The sequence below is a fragment of the Arabidopsis lyrata genome (genome assembly GCF_000004255.2).
Source record: "Arabidopsis lyrata subsp. lyrata unplaced genomic scaffold ARALYscaffold_6, whole genome shotgun sequence".
NCBI lineage: Eukaryota > Viridiplantae > Streptophyta > Magnoliopsida > Brassicales > Brassicaceae > Arabidopsis > Arabidopsis lyrata.
This window is the reverse complement of record NW_003302550.1, coordinates 19,056,214-19,076,247: the sequence shown is the minus strand read 5'-3', so window position 1 is coordinate 19,076,247 and position 20,034 is coordinate 19,056,214. Positions and strand designations below refer to the sequence as shown.

The 20,034-nt window shown below is 36.4% G+C and overlaps 2 protein-coding genes and 1 pseudogene across 2 annotated transcripts; all 3 read left to right on the top strand.

The window, feature by feature from the left end:
- Positions 1-49: 49 nt before the first annotated feature.
- LOC110227143 (FBD-associated F-box protein At3g49020-like) lies at positions 50-2,938 on the top strand. The gene is given in 5 exon segments (XM_021020490.1): positions 50-1,272; positions 1,407-1,745; positions 1,747-2,242; positions 2,330-2,464; positions 2,548-2,938. Coding segments are annotated over 5 exon segments (1,296 nt in total). The 5' UTR covers positions 50-1,258; the 3' UTR covers positions 2,860-2,938.
- A 2,624-nt stretch (positions 2,939-5,562) lies between these two features.
- LOC9310626 (defensin-like protein 210) lies at positions 5,563-8,546 on the top strand. Its single transcript, XM_021021500.1, has 2 exons — positions 5,563-5,623; positions 7,997-8,546. The coding sequence occupies exons 1-2, from the start codon at positions 5,563-5,565 to the stop codon at positions 8,227-8,229; spliced, it is 294 nt and encodes a 97-aa protein (XP_020877159.1). The 3' UTR covers positions 8,230-8,546.
- An 8,461-nt stretch (positions 8,547-17,007) lies between these two features.
- On the top strand, positions 17,008-19,721 carry LOC110227847 (annotated as a pseudogene).
- The last annotated feature ends 313 nt before the right edge of the window (positions 19,722-20,034 follow it).

Sequence of the window (20,034 nt, the reverse complement as noted above, 5' to 3'; positions counted from 1 at the left end):
TAAATGAAGAGAAACTGTACACATAAGAGAAAGAAAAAAAAAACAAGCCAAATAATGCTACAAAGTATAGCAAACAAATTAGAGTAAAAGAAGACACAGGAACTTGCAAAAGAATTGTTACCAAAAAAAAAAAACTTAGAAAAGAAGACACAGATATCTGCTTGAATATTTGCAGAGAGAAACCAAACATATCACATGATTAAAGAATATCTATACTAACGTTCATGATACTAATCCATCTCATATCTATACTAACGTTCATGATACTAATCTCATTTCTATACTAACGACGTTCAATATTTTACACAGATATCTTCTTCCTTCATATCTATACTAATCTCTAAAGTAAGCCAATTTTGCTCACAAACCCATAAAACCCAAAATTCTGCTAAAGTAACAAGTTCACAAGAAGAAACGGATCCACAACAACTTTGTCCAAAAAGAGAAAGATGCAAAGTGCATTCTCCAAATGCTTTTCTATGATCACAGATTACAACAAGTATTAAACCAGTCACAAAACAAACACTAAACAAACAAACCCAAATCGAATCCGAACGCACAAGTGATATGAGAGAAGTAGTAAGCACCTGAATTTAAGGAGTGAGAAGAGAAAGTTGCAATGCCCAAACGTAACTAAGCTACAATTCTTCTTCTTCAAGCTCTGATTAGAAACCCTCTTAAAACTCAACTCAAGGAACACAACAACAAACCCATGTCAATTGACCGGAGTCTCCTACAACCGCAACAAAACAACAGATATAATCTCAAGTTTTCCGACGAACCCAGAAGAAAGTCGTGAATTTGGGAGAAGGGTAACAACAATTGAAGAAACTTGAGAAGAAGCTATGAGAGCTGTTTCGATTTCAGACCTAAACTCAGTTTAACTATTTATCTTATTGGGCCTGGGCCGGAAGCAAACAAACATAATAAATTTTTTTTGGGCTTGTGAATGTTTTTTGTTTTGGATTTGGTTTGATAGGAAAAACGCTCCGTCTCGAATTTTCTCACGTGTTGATTCCGTTGTCTTCTTTCTTCTCCAGAATCTCTATGAATTTGATCACTGTTGTCATTCTGTTAGGGTTTTGTATCTAGGTGATTCTTTCTACGCACAAGTGAATAATTTTGAAGCTGAATCTCGTCACCATTATCATATCTAAGCATTAGCAGGATTCGTGTGATCGGCTGCGTTTGCATTTGAGTTTGGAGCGTTCGTAATCTCAAGGATTTGTAGCAAAATTGTTGTCTCTGTTTAACGATAATGGAACAACAACGGTATGTCTCTTTGTTTCGTTTATGTTTTTCTCCGAATCCCTTTCTAGGTTTTCTTAGTTGTAAGCTCCGACCTTAATTTCTACTTACCCAAAAAATCTTTATCTTTGATTATTTTGATTTTTCCTTTTAAACAGCAAAATCGGTGGTGAAGGTTTGAGAAATGGAGATATTGTAAATAAGGAGGATAGGATTAGTGAGTTGCCTGAAGCTTTGCTTCTACACATATTGTCTTCACTTCCAACAGAAACTGTCATAGCTACCAGTGTTTTGTCCAAAAGTTGGAAATCTCTTTGGGAGATGGTGCCAAATCTCAAGTTTGATTCCAAGTATCATCATACATTTTTAGAGAATGTTTGCAGATCTTTGATTTCACATAACGCTCCGGTTCTAGATAGTTTGCATTTGAGAATTGAAGATAAGAGTGATGTTTTGGATGTTGGGCTATTGATTGGAATTGCAATTGAAGGAAAGCTATGTAAGATTTCCGAGTGCTTGGTGTAGTTGTAATGATACACTTGAAATCTTGAAACTCAAGTATTACATTCTTTTAGATTTTCCTTCTCTGGTTTGTTTGAAGTCTCTTAGAAAGCTGTACCTTTACGAAGTACAATTCAAAGATGAAGAATCTGTTTGCAACCTTTTATGCGGCTGCCCTATTCTTGAGGATTTGGTCGTGCATAGATATAGCACTATCGATGTGGTGACTTATACTATTGCGGTGCCATCATTACAGAGACTAACCATATATGATGATTACTATGGAGAAGGTGTTGGAGGCTACGTGATAAATGCTCCTTCTTTGAAATACTTGAACATCGACGGGTTTAATGGTCTTGAGTTTTGTTTGATTGAGAAAGCGCCAGAGCTGGTGGAGGCCAAAATCTCTGATATTTTTGAAATAGCCAATGAGAACATTTTGGAATCTCTAACTTCAGCCAAACGTCTTTCCGTAAACTTATCACCGTTAAAGGTAAATTTAAGTTTTAAGATTTTCACGGGGTTTATTTGTAATTGGGTTAACATTGTTGTGTGTGTACCAATGTTGCCTCATGCACAGATTAAGTATCCTATTGGTAAAATCTTCTACCAGCTTTTATCTTTGGAGCTTCGTACATTTAGCTATGAGTGGTGGAATCTACTTTCCTTCATGCTCGATAGTTCTCCCAAATTACAAATTTTTAAGCTCATCGATGTAAGCCATTTCATTAGTCAACTACTTTTTTCCAGTGCTCTACTTTCAAATATTTTAATGTCCTTTAATTGCATTCTTCTCAGCCATATCGATTTGCTAGAGATGATTGTCCGGTGGGCTGGGAATGGAGTCGACCCAAATGTGTCCCTGAATGTTTATTGTTTCATCTAGAGACATTTGTGTGGACAAGATATGAGTGGCAACGAGAAGATGAGAAAGAAGTGGCTACATACATTCTAAGAAACGCAAGACAGTTGAAGAAAGCAACTTTCATCACAAAATCCATCATACCCGAAACAGTCACGAAGTTGGAAAATAGAATGGAGATACTCAACCAGTTGGCTAGTGAGGCCAGGGCTTCAAATTCATGTCGCCTCGTGTTCGAATCCGTGTAATCTCTTGAACTTTTTTACTATGATGTTTGGCCATTGGCAAATGTAAAATTCAAATGTACTATTGATGGGATATTAAATATTGGTTACATTATGAGGATGGGATATTTACTGGAAACTCGTGTTCAAGAAAATAAGGCTTCTCGGATCATATCTTCTGTGTTTCGAGTTTGGTCGACTATGTCAAACTATGAATTTAATCGTCGGGGCAGGATTTGGGTTGTTTGGAGGGAAAATGTAAGGGTGACTGCGGTTTATAAAAGCGGTCAGCTTATAACTTGTTCAGTGTTGTTGGAAGGTGCTACCTCGGAGATCTTTATTTCTTTTGTCTATGCGGCTAATCTAGCTGAGGATAGAAAAGAATTGTGGGAAGATCTTAAGTATCACCAGGATTCTCCAATGTTTCATAATAAACCTTGGATAATCATAGGTGATTCTAATGAAATACTTGATGGAGAGGAACATTCAAGCTATGACATCTCTCTGTCTCTTCCCATTGGGATGAGAAATTTTCAAGAAACAGTTAGGTACTGTTCTTTGGTGGATATGAGTTCACACGGTCCCCTGTTCACTTGGTGCAACAAGAGGGAAGAGGGATTAATTTGCAAAAAATTGGATCGGGTTTTGGTGAACGAGGAATGGAACAGAGCTTTTCCGGAGTCTTATTGTGTTTTTCAGCCAGGGGGCTGCTCAGATCATCTTCGTTGCAGGTTTAATTTTGGAACTGAAATTCTTCGACCACGCGGACCATTCAAATTCTCGAATGTCATCACGTCACTGCCAGATTTTTTGCCTACAGTTCAAGAATTTTGGGATAGCACACCTGTCCTTTTTCATTCTACATCTGCCATGTACCGTTTCGCAAAAAAACTCAAAGCTCTGAAACCAATTCTGCGTTCCTTAGGCCGTAAGAAACTTCACCATCTATAGACCAGAGTTGAGGAAGCACATAAGTCACTTTGTGGAAAGCAGTTGGTTACGCTTGCTGATACTAGGATTTTTTACTATCAATTACCCTAATATACTATCATGTCATTGCAGTATAAGAGGTTATCAATCCAATCAGGTGCTCTTACTATCAATCAAGATATGCTTAGAGAATACTAAGTCAAGCCAAGCAGAATAGAGGGTTGTTTATCTAACAATCCTAAGCGAACATGCATAAAAACGATTAAACTACGGAATAGGAATGAACATGCATAAAGAGAAACAACTATCAAAACTAAGCAGTAATAAGCAAGCAGGTCGAGTAGAACACATAAGCTAACAGAAACGATAAACGAGCAAGCAATAGAGATAAAGGGTCCTGAGGAATGGGGTAATCGATTATAGCAGTCTCCTTAGTCTATCTAGGTGGTTAACAAACTCAATCAAGCTATCCCTAGACAATAGATTCGAATACAAATCAATCCACTCTCGTGATAGAGATTCTCAAGCTAAATCACTTTCATACTCAATTCTCATTGAAGAAATATAACCTAGCAGGCATTATGATTCAATCTAATAAAGTCAATAAGCATTCTAAACATCCAATCTTTTGGGCTAGAGTATGCAAATCTCTGGAAAAGTTTGTTCAGACATTTCATCAAACACCTTGTGGGTGTGGAAATGTCTGAGATCAATTTCCAATTGATCAGAGAAGAAATAGCATTAAGATCTACTAAACCAGAAGGGAAATCAAGCAATTCTATACTTAACCACCTAAATATACTAAGGATTCCACACCTAATCTAACACATCCTCAAGAACCCTAATCCACTACTCAAGAACACTGAAGAACATCATGCATAAAAACCCAGAAAACATTTCAAACCCAGAATTCATTAAAAAGCAAGTATGTTATAGATGAGAAGGAGATCTACAACTTTAATGAAGAAACGAAATCCAAAAACTCAAAGGATCAAAGGGAAAAACGATTACAAAACTAGGGTTTTTAGAGAGAGCAGCGGAATATCTGCTGGGTAAAAGGAATATCCGCTGGATAAAAGGGTGAACCCCTATTTATAGGAAATACTAGGTTGCCCTAATTAGCTACAGGACAAAATAGAGAGTCGGCGGAGACCAACTCGACGTGACGTCGAGCCTGCGTGGTCGAGTCCGTGTCCAGACAGCTTCCTGACGTCCTACTCGACGTGTCGTCGAGTCCATGTGGTCGAGGGGGAGTGATTCTTCAAAGGGTGCTCCTTGATGGCCTCCTACTCGACCTCACGTCGAGTTGGTGTGGTCGAGTCCAACCCTTGGTGGTTTCTGAGCGCCTGCTCGACCTCCTGTCGAGTCCAACCAGTTTTCTGCATATGTCTCCATTAAAACCACCATAATTCTTGCATCAAAGCTCTGATTCGCTTGACATCACCTCCGTTGGAAAGGTAACTCAATTTCCTATAACTTGTATGAAGAGCTCTGAAGCTAAATCGCAATGAAACACTTCCATCTGAGTCGATCTTTGAGGGACTTCAAACTGGCTCTGAATCATCAATTCTCTTCTTTGCATCCATTAAGTCCCAAATAAGCTCTAAATACCTGAAACACATCCAATATGCAATATTCTATGCCATGCAATGCAAATCATACTAAGTGATGAAAATGATATGAAAAGGACTATGGATGCAATGAAAGAGAGATGAAACTTAGCTAAATGCACGAGAAAAGTGTGCTTAAAAGCGGTAAAATACAGAGACATCACTTGCTAATCCAACCACTTCTTCGATGGAAGAGGAAGCAGAGGCATACAAGATTTGGGATCATGTACGTTTTAGAGCTAGAAGAGGTTTTTTTATGGCAAAAATCAAAGCTCCATTGGCTTCAGGTGGGTGAAAAAAACAAAAAGTATTTCTACAATGCAGTCAAAGCCAGAATAGCTCAAAATTCAATCCGAGAAAAAAAATGTCATGATGGATCTATAGCCACAAGTCAAGAAGATATTAAGGCTGAAGCAGTGAGGTTTTTTGAGGATTTTTTAACTCAGCAACCAGTGGATTATGAGGGAGTATTTATGGATCAGATTCATGATTTAATTTGGTGGATTTTAGCTGTTCCATTGTGGATCAAGAAGCGTTGGAGTCTCAGGTTTCAGGGGAGGAGATTCGTAACGTGTTGTTTAAGATGCCTGGGAATAAAGCCCCTGGTCCTGACGGCTACACGGCGGAGTTTTTCAAGCAAAAATGGCATATTTTGGGTTCAGACTTTGTTACAGCAATTCAGTCTTTTTTCCTTAAAGGCTTCTTACCTAAAGGAATTAATACTACTATTCTGGCTTTGATCCCAAAAAAGACCGAAGCTTATGAGATGAAAGATTACAGACCTATCTCTTGCTGCAATGGCATGTTTTTATAACAAACCGAACCAAATTTTGTACTTTTAAATCGAAGACTTCAATATGATTTTTATTTGGTGAAATGTCTTCAAAACCGAACAAACTAAATTACTTCCAAATTTCCAAAACAAAGCAGACCAATTAAACAGATTACCCGGTCTCAGAAATTACTTCAAAATGTATTAATAAGTTAATTAATATTAATTTTATAGAGTTGCCAACGATATATATTGGAACATAAAATTATACATACTTCAAATAAGTTTTTAGTATTAAACTTTTATCAAATAAATAATAATATTTTTTTCGTTTATCAAATTTAAATATGAAATCAAATGTGTTCTCTTGTTCTTAGAAATAATAATATTTAGAGACAAGGTGATTCTAGAAATAACACAGGGATCAATAAGCAGATTAATTATTTAAAATATATTCATATATATATATATATGTATACATATATTCATTTATATATCAATTCGGGACGCTAAAAGAACACACATGATTCGATCATCTATAAAAAAGAAAAAACAACTATAAAAATAATATTTGGCCTTATTAGACGTACAAGATAGCTTTCACAACTCGGTAGCAAAAGAATGATTAAGGGTACCACAACGTATATTGATTCGAAAATGTGCAACTGATTTACGACATCTAAACGACGAGTATAAATGTTTTCAAAATATTTTCAGACAAGCAACCACATTTTATTTTATAAAACGTAGCAATTTGGCCAATGATACTTTTATGCAATAGTTTTTAATATAAAATTACACATTTCTGTTATAAAAATATGGCCGTTAAAATTATAAAATAAGTTTTTTATAATAACTAGTTCAAATTTTTGCTATGATGTGGTTTTCTATATTGATTTATTTATTTTGTTGATTTAACGAAACGTTTTGGTTATTGACATTTTAATATTGTTTGCTTAAGTTATTTTCATCATTTGCAGTTAATATTTGCTAGAACAATAACTATATGTGAACTAATCTCTGGGTATGTCTCTTACATCCTTGACGTTATATTTAATATCACCACAAGTAATAAAATTTAAATATATTTCTTAACTTAGATATAATATTATAGTCCTAGTAAATTTAATAAGAATCTTTTTTTAAAAAAAATCTTATAAACCAAAATTTAAGACATTTACTTAAGAATTATCCTTAAATGTATAGTTATAAATAATAAATGTTGTATTGAAAATATAATAATTTAGAAATGAAACCATTATTTTTAAACATTACTCCCTCTGTTTCAATTTAGTTGTCGTTTTAGGATTTAAATTTAGTTTCATAATAGTTGTTGTTTTAGATTGTCAATGCAAATTTTTGGAAAAACTTCATGTTTTCTCTCTACAACTTTATTGTTTTTGCCCATAAAATTTTTTAAAGTATATTAATAAAGGATAATATAAAAAGTTTAATTGTTTTCTTAATTTGTATGAGAAAATCTTAAATGCCATGTAATTCGAAACGAAAGGAGCATTGTTTACTTGATTTTCATTTATAACAAAATAAAACGTTTATTAGAACAATAATTCTTTCGTAACATATTAATTCATAAAAATATATATATAAATATGACTCTATGTAGTTTTAACTACTTCATTGCACAATAGTTCTTTTGATATATTTTTTCATCGATACTATTATATCTTACATAAAGAATGAAGACAATTATTTTGTCTTTAACTTTTCTAGTCCTTTTTTCCTCATGTAAGTCTAAATCTATTGAATTGGGATCTTATGTAAGATATATATATGGTCGTTTCTTCAATATTGATTTGATAATTTGAAATATATTTTGGAAATTTTATAGGTACATCAATAATTATTCAAAAAGCTAATTTAGAAGAGAGAACATCTCTTGACAATCCATTAGCGAGCCCTTCAATGGATCAAATTCTAGTGGATATACATCTTGGACAGTCTCTTCGTCAAGGCGTAATGGGTTTTTGTTATGACTGCGGAAAAGCTTGTTTTAGAAGGGGTAAGTACATTCGTAGTTGTACAAGATTTATATGTCGTTGTAGTATTAGTGGCATTAAATAAGACTTCATAATTTTCTTGTAAAAATTATAATAAAATTATCGTATTTAATATTCTTCTATGGTTTTGCTTTACCGAGTTGAACATATATAACAGGCTGAAAGTTATGCACACGACATGATATTTGTGCTACTTATTAGTGTAAAATAAATTGACTTACTTAGCATAGGCGATGAGAAATTAATTTTTCTTTTAGAGTTTTTGCTATGTTTGAGCTGAAATTTCAAACCGAATTGACCAAACTGAGGTTTGGTAAATGTGGTTTTGTTTTAGTTTACACACATAAACCGTTAAGTAGAAGAATAAAAAAAATTCAGATGTTGGTTCCATTAAAATCCAGAACTCGAATTCAAACTGATTGATTTAATGAAGTTGTTCAGATAAAGATAATAAAACCTAGGTCTTAGTCGTTTCTCTTTTCTCAACTGACAAAAAATCATCTATCCGTTTGTTTCTCTTTTCTCTCCACTCATACAAAATCAATTATACTTTTTGCTGTCTTTTTCACCAATTCTACCAAGTTTTACCGTCAAATTCTCTTTAAAACCATGTCGGATAGCTCGTTTTGACCGCCGCCACATATGTTAAACGACTTAAGATGTGTGGTTTGAATTTTTTTTTTTTGCATTTCTCATTTATGTCTTATATTATAGTTGGCCTAATTATCTGGCTGATACAATTATGAAACGATGAAAACACTTCTTTATAAAATCCTAATAAGAACAAAACGTCCAAAACTGAATTTTTGGGTCTATTCCGCAATTTCTTTTTTACAACAAACCTAACCGAATTTTGTACTTTTAAATCGAAGACTTCAATATGATTTCTATTTGGCGAAATGTCGTCAAAACAGAACAAACTAAACTACTTCCAAATTTCCAAAACAAAGCGGACCAATTAACAGATTACCTGGACTCAAAAATTACTTCAAAATGTATTTAATAAATTAATTATTATTAATTTTATACAGTTGCCAAAGATATATATTGGAACATAAAATTATACATACTTCAAGTAATTTTTTAGTATTAAAATTTTATAGAATAAATTATAATATTCTTTTTCATATATCAAATTTAAATATGAAATCAAATGTGTTCTCTTGTTCTTAGAAATAATAATATTTGGAGACAAGGTGATTCTAGAAATAACACAAGGATCAATAAGCAGTGTATATATTAAAAATATATTAGTATATATATATATATATATATATATATATATATATATATATATTTATTTATATATCAATTCAAGACAGTAAAAGAACACACATGATTCGATCATCTATAAAAAAAACAACACTATAAAAAATGATATTCGGCCTTATTAGACGTACAAGATAGCTTTTATAACTCGGTGGCAAAAGTATGATTAAGTTGCTACAACATATATTGATTCGAAAACATGCAACTAATTTACGACATCTAAACGGCGAGTATAAATGTTTGCAAAATATTTTCAGACAAGTAACCACATTTTACTTTGTAAAACGTATTAATTTGGCCAATGATACTTTTTTGCAAAGTTTTAATATACAATTACACATTTCTGTTATAAAAAATATGACCGTGAAAATTAGAAAATAAGTTTTTTATAAAAATTAGTTCAAATTTTTGATATGATGTGGTTTTCTATATTGATTTATTTATTTTATTGATTTAACGAAACATTTTTGTTAATGACATTTTCAATATTGTTTGCTTGAGTTATTTTCATCATTTTTAGTTAACATTTGCTAGAACAATAACTATATGTGAACTAATCCAACATTCTATTACATCGAATCTCTAGGTAGGTCTCTTACATCCTTGACGTTATATTTAATAGCACCACAAGTAATAAAATTTAAATATATTTCTTAACTTATATATAACATTATAGTCCTAGTAAATTTAATAAGAATCTTTTTTTAAGAAAAACTTTTATAAACCAAAATTTAAGACATTTACCTAAGAATTATCCTTAAATGTATAGTTATACCTAATAAATGTTGTATTGAAAATATAATAATTTGGAAATGAAACCATTATTTTAAAACATTACTCTCTCTGTTTCAATTTAGTTGTCGTTTAAGAATTTAAATTTTGTTTCATAATAGTTGTCGTTTTAGATTTTCAATACTGATTTTAGAAAAAACATGTTTTCTCTCTACCACTCCAGCAACTTTCCATCGGTAGTATCAAACCGCACTCGTCCACGATCACAGTCTAATTGTGCCTTGAGCTTCCTGAGACTGTGCATTCCAAGGATCGCATCGTTAGCCGGCATGTTCACATAGTCAATCATCACCGAAACATTCGGAACCCTTCTGTATGGGAGCATCACTTGCCCGCCAGTAGCTTGGTCCAATCCGACATGATCATCATATCGGATTTCTTCAAGAACCCGCCTTTCCCATCATATTCGGGATAACAAAACAAGGACTAGCCCTGGAATCAAACAACACATGGGTTTCTACACCACCCAAAGTTAGGGTCCCTACACATTCACCTAGAATGCTAAGAAACCTAGTGCGACACTCAACAAGAAATTTCACCAAGAAAAATCTAAGGTAAGTGATAGGACTTACCAGTGATCGGACGTGAAGTACTCGGCTCCGCAGAATCCTCGGACATTGAATACATGCGAGGCATCACAGCTTGCCTCTTCGGTGGTGGTGGCAATCCATCACTTGCATGTTTCATAGAAACTGCACTAACTTCGGACATTAACTCTTGTAATGTCCAGACTCATTATAATTAAAGCACAACTTGCTTCCCGAGTCACTGCCCGGATTCTTGCCCCGAGTGTCCTCTTCAGGAAAGTCACGAACTTGGTGCTCCATGCTACCACATCTACAATGACCACATATCATATATACTAAGTTAGTCCCCGCACTAACTTAGTTTCACACCCACATAAATAAACCAGACTTACCGGGAGACCATGGCATTGGAAGGATGGATTTAACCCTTATGCTAAGACTGCCCTAGAATTGACCACGCTTTGATACTAAATTGAAATGCCCTAACCCATTTTGTCCCGGCCGAGTAAACTCACGGCTCGAAACACTTAGCAGATTTTAGACATTTTTCCGATTAACTGACATATTTTCCGGCGGCGATTCAAATTCTATACAAGTCATTTTAAAGCATAAATGGATTACTTGCATTAATTCAAATGAGGTTGTAGTACAACGGTAAGTTTGCTATAAGCTATTACATCGTTCAACTACTAGACCAAAAAGAAACATGAACTACCCAAAACAGAAATAAAATCCACCATCCTCCCTTCCTTGCCTTAGTCCCGCGAACTGGTTCAGCCACTAGAATTACCTTCCTTTCCTGCATCACAAAGGACGCATAAGCAAACGCATTTGCTTAGTGAGAGCGGTCGTCCTGTCTCACCAGGCCACAATAATACAATCGCAATCAAGACATAGAAATCACATAGTCTATCGCAAGTCATAAACAAAAACTTTTAAAGCCTAACCATCCAGAGTTATCGAGAAATCTTCCTAAAACCCTATAATCCCCGATGAGTATTTCTACCCCCGAGCGTATCGCTGATCTAGATTCTCAATCGATTTGAATCGAATATCGAGACTAAGTAGCAGATTAATAATGACAAGCAATCAATCGGAATAAACCAGAAAAATATCAAGACACAAGGAGACTACGCAAGAAAACGATCACAGACTCATAGCCCCGGTCGCGCACTCACCGTTACTTGACCAGATAGGGATTCGGACACCTCATGATGCTTAGAGTTCTCCCATCAGAATTCTCCCAACGACTCGCAAATCACCAAAGAACTACACAACAAGACATAAATGATGTTTCCTTACTAAGAACATCGAGAAAAGATCGATAAACACCAAGTTTAACCGATACTTACCCGAGTTACTCAATGCTCTGCAGATTATTCGATCAGCTCTTGATCTCTCAAAAATCTCTTAACTTCTCTCGGATAATTTTTCTCGGAATTTCTCGGCTCTTTTTCGGAGTTCTCACGGGTGAAAACGCTTAAGAAACGATCGGGTTTTATTTATAGAGAGTCGAGCAGTGAGCGATAGTTTGGAGAACTGCTCCGCAACTGCCCACGATCTCTCGCTCGCGCATACTCATGATCCGGATAACCGTCCCACGTGCACGATCGTGTTCTAGTTGTTGCGCATCCAAACGCCTGATCCAAACCCATAGATCACCCGCCGGGTCGACGCAGGGATCTTTGAACAGATTTCCCGAAAAATTTGGAGATGACCGTTTTCTCGATCTGATCGTACGGATCAGTCCGGATCACGTACGAAACAGTCCGGATCACGTACGGAACAGTCCAGATCACGTACCGAACAGTCTAGATGCTCGTACGGAACAGTCCGGATCTTCGATCGTCCAACAAATTGTCGTCCGTTTCCACACACATTATGATTCCCTCAAGTAAGACCTTGTCCTTATCCTTCTGCACTACCTACGGACGTAGAAGGACGAGCGTTACAAGTAGCCTCTGGATGCATAGGAGAAGGTGTTCATATCGTCGTGGCGGCTGCCGAGGTATAAGGACCATATGGTGGTGCCTGAGATGTTGTTGGCTACTGGGATCCACCTCCAAGTTCACCCTGGGAGCCTAGGGGCATCAGGGTTGGAAGAATATGACCAGGAGCGACAGCACAAGGATCATGGGTTTCAGAAGCATTGGAGTCATGGAAATCCAAACGCCCCCGCGGTCCGCCTGCTCGCAAGGTCCATGTAGTAATGGTATCAACTCGATCTGCATATGCGTTATGAGCTAACCTTCTTTCGGAACAACTTGCTGCAAGAGTTGCAAACTGGCTGTTGCAGTGCTCCTCGAACGATGCAAACTTCTCAGAAAGGGAGGTGCCGGCGAGCTGCTGCTGACCGGACTTCTCGGAGAGGTCCTTGGGCATCTTCTTAATCTCTTCGAGAACTGAGACTTGGTCTGCACCACTTGACATCTCGATTCGATCGTTAATCTAGAGTAAAAGACTAGAAATGCCTCTATTTCTAGCGCCAAATTGTGGATGTCGGAATCCGCAATTGATTATTTCGGTTATTTGTGTGGGTCTCTACTCTCGGCGGTCGAGTATCGATCGTTGAAAACAAGAAACACTTGGAAAAGAAAGTGTTTGTATTGGTTCTGATAAAAAATTTCCGATCCCCATTACAATGTTATACCGTTCCTATTTTTAGTTACAAATTTGGGATCCGGGGTAATCAATTCTTACCCTTTTTACTCTGCTAATCGCGTCTCTTTTATTACATCCGTTTTGAATCGTTTGAATAATCAACGGATCCGCAATCAACGCTCCTTCATTACTTCGCGAAATCGCTCTGTTTCTCCGAAGTGAAGATTCGGAATAAGTGGACCTTCGAATGGGCCTGGCCAATATGCAACTCTGGGTCTGTAAAATGTTAAGACCCGTTTACTTTGAAGCCCACTAATTCTTTGGGTCGGGTACATACCGAGATCCGCCGCCAACAATTGTTAACAATTAGATGAAATAAACCACATCTAAAAAGACCAATTATTTATTTGTTTCATATTATTCTACACAAATAAAAAAATTATCGCATGATTCAAATTCTCAAAACACATTATGCAACTTACATCCGACTATGAACAATATTAATCAAAGACAGAAAATACTACAAATCTTCATTAAAGGAGAACTGCAATAACACAACGAATCTGTCGGATATCATCATCTTAATCACCAATTCAGAGTAGTTATCGCAAAAACTAATTGTCCGTCGATTTTCAACCATGCAAAGTATAGCTCAGATTTGTTCTTTCAATTAATAGTGGAGTGGTCCTAGACTCTTAATGGTGAGAGGTTTCTATGCATATTTCTAAAAACCACGACCTAAAAATAATAATTATGAGCGTCTACTCTAAACTAAAAGAAGCAAAGAGTGTTACGTTATTGTTTTTGGTATTATCTAGAAAAGTTCGAGCACGTTTTTGTTGTTGTTGGACCACCATTCCATCGACCCATTAGGCCAATACTCTATAACATTTTCCAAATTGAAATATAAAAAATACCCCTTCTGTTTTATTTTAAAAGTTGTTTTAGGGGAAAAAAATTATTTCAAATTAGGTGATGTTTTCACTATCCTATACAAAAATTTATTATTTTCTATTTTTTAATTATTATTACTAGGTTATGAAACCGCAGAGGAACTCATTTTCAACAAATATATTTGATTGTGTTTATCTATTAAATTATTATGATAATATATTCAAATATCTGAATTAATACATAAAATTAACTATGTTTTAAAGTTATATCGTAAATATTTTTCAAAGATGCTAAAATAATTTATGAGTAAAAATGTAAAAAAGAAGAATTATGATTAAAAACACTTTTGAAAAAAATTTTATGAATGTAAAATTATTTATAAGTGACAAAATACATAGCGAAGATTTATAATATAGAGATAAAAAAATTCTAGCGGGTCAAAACCCAAAAATTTGGATGGAGTTGGTACTCAAAATGACTTGTGGGTGACTAAGAAATTTGCGCGAGAATTATTGTTTTTTGTTTGTCCATTGTTCTTTAAATATAAAATTAATATTTATTCTATTATATATATTCGAGAAAAGATAAAATTTGATGATGTAAATTACATCTATAACAAAAAAAAATAAACATTAACAAGATCTCATAAATTTATATTTATATTGATAAATTAACTGAGTAAAAAAGTTTTTTCCTTGAATAAATATTTGACGAATTGGAATCATTGTTTTCTTCCTAATAATGTAGATGATTTCTGGCTTACCATACCATTTGAAACGATTCATTTGACGCTTATCACATTTAAAACGCCCAATCATAAGCGTCACATGATGATGTCTTCTCATATTCGGACTTCGTAATAGTGTTAACGCGACATCAATATTTCCTTGTATACAATCTATATATATATTTTTGGAGACATTTATGAAATAAATCCTGGAGTTCCAACTTATTTACGATCAAATGCCATTGACATTAATTATTTAAGTTTTCAAAATTAAATCAAAGATATTAACATTAAAAATCATTTCCAAAAATCTTAACCTAATATATTAAGCATAACTAATCCTTGCCACAATTACATCCATATTCAATTCGATTTTCTTAAAAGATCTCAATAATCCCTACATTTAATCGTGGCCATTCAAATCTTAATCCGGTTTTTAATCTTCAATCTTGACCGTCGGTCATACGCAATTAATTAAGAAAGCATTATATAGAATTAATTATTACTAACTAAAATTTGAATATATATATATATATATATATATATATATATATATATTAAATCAAACTTTTAAATTGACTCGAATTATATGTCTATTAAATAAAATATTATTAAAATAACAAAATTATGTTTAATTTCACGGGACGGGATTATATAGTAGGACGGGTTTGGATCGATATTAATACGGGACGGTATTAATATCACAGATGAAATCTTAAAATTAACAATCAAAATACAATTATACAATCTTAAATACTTAACAAAATAAACAATATTAAAAATACTCTTTAAAATTTAATTTTTTAGTTAAAAAATTGATCCGTGGTATACCGCGAGATAAAATCTAGTCCATATATATTTTCGTAAGATAGAAAGCATCATTGTTACCATATAAAATAGTAAAATAAAAAATTCACTCTATAATCCGTCCAATTCTAAGAAAAATTATTGGTATCTTCATTAGAAATTTATATGTAAAGTTGATTAAAACTTCTCTATTTTTATAATCATTCCAAAAACATTGGTTATATCAAGAATTAGAAGAATTTCTTTAATATTAAAATGATGTATGTTTAGAAATATTTTAGAGTATAAAGAATTTAGAGCCATTTTACAGATTATTATTTTTTGGATTCATCATGAAACAAATAATCTATGTTAAAGAATAAAAATTTGGGAACTGTGTATGTCGGATTCACACACTCAAGTATTTTTATTAAGTAGGAAAGATTACTCTTGAGGGACAAAAATAAATATGCAAAAAGCTTATGAATTGCTACAAAAATTGTTGTGGTATTTCTTATTCGAGAGAATCCCCCTTATACATGGTCATTGGCCTTTATATTTATACATAGAAAAACGACATTTAAGTGAATAATTAAGTACAATTATTCTCTCTTAAATGTGTCCGTTTTGATCTTTGCTTTTAATGCTTAACGTTTGAATTTGAGTTGATTCTGATCTTCATGGGCCTCGCCTTTTGGCCCAAATGTCCTTGAACCAGCTTAACCGTGACTTCGTCTCCGGAATTGTGTCGAGCTGCAGTCACTTCGGATTCTCCTTATGGTGATACCCACTTCGAATGTTCCTTTGACTAGCGGGTCTAACGGGCTTTATCATATTTGGGCCGTTAACCCAAATACGTGGCAATCTTTGGTTGGTCCCGAACCTCTGGTGCGGGATCCGACACCAACAATTAGCCCCCCAAGTTCTTCGAATTGTCATTCCAATTCGGAGGACTTTAAATGCTTTAACGACCAAAGATTGCGTTCTGAGGAATCTTTTGATTTTCCCGCCAAGATCCCGTCAGTCCTTTAATTTCGGCGCTATCCATGTTAAGTCGCGTGACATCTGTCACCATTATGACCGTATCTTAATTATTTTCTATTAAAGCGGGAAACCTTTCCAATTCCTCCACGATTCCCAAGGCGGTTTCATCATTATCACTTAGCTTTCGTGAGGTAACTTCTTTCATCATCACTTTTTACTCTTACGCTTTAATCAAAACTTCTCTCTTCTCTTCCTTCGCCGATTTTCTCTTTGCCGGATTTTAAATTTCTCATATTCTCCGATGACTTCTGATTCCGAAAGACCTGAGTCTCCATCCTTTGAAGGCGGCTCCAGTAATAACGAATGCACTCGTCCCAACGACATAGCTGGTCCACACTACAGATCCACCTGTACCCTTCAATCCCTAGAGCGATTAAAAGGGCTTTGCCAGATTCCTCGTGGAATCATAGCGGAAGCGCAGATAGCCGACCCTACGGAGTCCCCGGAAAATCATCGCGATGGCTACTTTTGCGTTTATGAAATCTACTTCAAGGGCTGCGGATTGACCTTCCCCCTTCCTGAAGCCCTGGTTCGATACTTGGCGGCTCTTGAGATCGCTTTACCTCAGCTAACCCCCAATCTTCTCCAAACCATCCTCGGGATCATAACCGTTGCGGCGGAAGCAAACTACATTATTGGGGTCCCCGAGCTGAACGAACTTCTGAGCGTGAGAAGTTCGTCAAAGAAAACAGGGTACTTCTCGGCGTATCTGAATGCCAACAGGAACGTCATCTCGCACCTTCCAAACAAGGATGAAAATTGGCACCATCCTTGGTTCCTGATTAAGAAAACTCCTACTTCGATTGGAAATCTTTCCGATGTACTCCCATCGAAGTGGACTGCAAAGCCTGGTAGAAACTAGGTCGTATAATCCTTTCATGGTTGTTTTATTTTTTACTGACCAAACTCGTTGTTTAACTTCGCAGCTGTCATCGCTTCGTCTCTTCCGACTGAAGAATTCGTCAAGTTCTTCAAAACAATCCTTGAAGGGGAAACCCTTTGGAATTCTTTCACCCTCGATCAGTTCGTTGAGACCAATCGAAAACTCAGGATGAATCCCCCCAATCAACTTCATCGTCTTCCGCTTCCTCCCTCAACTCAGGGAATGTCAGCTCGGGCCTTCACTGCCCAGCGTAAGAAACTCTCCAAGCCGATAGCAGAGGCTTGTGACGAAAACAAGGCGTTCCTTGCGGCCGCCATCGACAAAAAAGACTACAGCAGGACCCTGCTGGTTGATGACAACAGCACCGAGGGAGCCAGATCCGTCGCTGCTTTCAGATTAACTCCTCGTCGCGAACGTCGTGACGATCGTTCTCCTCGTCGTGAACGTCGTGACGATCGTTCTCCTTAGAGGGACCGATCTCCTCGTCGTGATTCTCCTCGTCCTCCCCGAGATTATTTTAGCAATGAACCACTTAAGAACTTGGTTCGCAGGAAGAGAGACAAGTCATCTCGTAGTGATTCCTCTCCGCGAAGGGAGAAATCAAGGGCCCGGACTGACCGTTCACCACGATCATCCTCTCCCACTGAACCAATGGGTCCTCCTCGACCTGTTGATATGTCTTCCTCTTCCCAGCCCGAGAGCGAGAAGACTGCCCGGAGTGCATCTCCTAAAAAGGGAGATTCCGAGTCTCGAGATGCTTCTTCGAAGTTAAAGCCTGCTCTTGTCCCTCAAATCAAATCACTTTCAGGTTTGACGATTTACATACGCTTAAAAGTTTTTATCTCTGCTTAGATTCTAATTTTTACAACTCTTCTTCCTTCACAGCTATGGAGAAAGAGGGCAGTGTTTTCCGATGCTTAAAGACCCGATCGGGCGCGATCTTGCCAGATTTTGACAAGTGGCGCCCTGCGATCCGTGAACGCTACTTGCTTCATGCTCATCATTCATCTCGGGTTAGTTCCGCTTTATTTTTCTGATTGTGCTGCCATTTTTCGAACTGACTCGCCATCCCGGTTTTATGTATAATACAAGGCTAACGGCGAGCTTAATGACATGATTGAGCATTATGAGGGGTTGGTCATTGGTCGGGAAAAGGAGATTGACGCGTGGAAGAAAAAACTTTCTGCTCTTGAAGCTGAACTCCGTTCTTCCACCGGCTCCAAGCATGATCTGGAGGACAAGGTCGATAGTCTAACATCCGAGCTTGCGAAGATAAAGGGGGAGCTGCAGGACCAGTATGACCGGAATTACAAACTCCAGGATGAACTTTCTGGTGTTCAGGGTAGACTTCATGAATCCGAATCAACCGTCGATACCTTGAACAACCAACTTATTGAGCTTAACGCGAAGTTCAAGGCGATCACCAAATTGCGTGATTCCGAATTGGCAAGGTCGGCATCAAAGGCCAGAAAAGAGGTTAAGGGATGCGGGATGGAGTTGATCCAAGGAGCCATCCGCTTCATTCAAACCGAGAAAGCTAGGTCAGGTTTGGAATCAGACATAAAGGAGCACGAGAGCAACCTGATTCTGTTGGATCAAATCCATGAAACAGATTTCTCCGAGGTGCAAGAGAGGACCGAACTGTCGGCTAATCTATCTGAAAAGCGGAGTCGCTTGGCAGCTCTTCCCACTTCGACCTTCAACCCGCAGGACTTCGAGGAATTCTTCACTGAATCGCCTCCTATAAGTGAATCGGGTCTAGACTGGGCAGGTAACGCCTGGCTCCTGACACTTACTACCTTTTTCTCACCTTATATTTTTTTTTTTTAAATTGACTGGAACTGTCCTTCCCAGGCTCAAGTGAGACGAAAGATGTCATCCCACCCAAAGATCCTGCGGCACCGGAGGTCACCCCAGAGGATGGTTGTACCGTGGAGGGAGGACCAAGAGCTTCATCTGACCAAGCACCAGCCAAGGAGGCGAATGAAACTTTGACAGCCGAGCCGGAGTCCGAGGTGGCTGTCGATCCGTAGTGGCTGTGCCCACTTTAAACTGGGGATTGTCCCATTTATTTTAAAACTTAATTTCGAACTTGTTTTTGCCTAAGGAGGCTTTATCATTTTTTTTTGAACAAGATATTTGCCTGAGGAGGCTTTTAAACCTTTCTAGGTTATGATCCCATGGGGGTTTGGTTAAAATTATGTGCGGGTTTGCAAAGTCCGCTTTTAACCTTTTGTGGCCTTGTGGTTATGCTTTCGAGATTTTTAGGCTGATCAGACCTTTCTCTTTAGAATGCGAGAACTGAGCTCGGCTTAACGCGAGTTCCCCACTGCGGGTTTAGTCAAC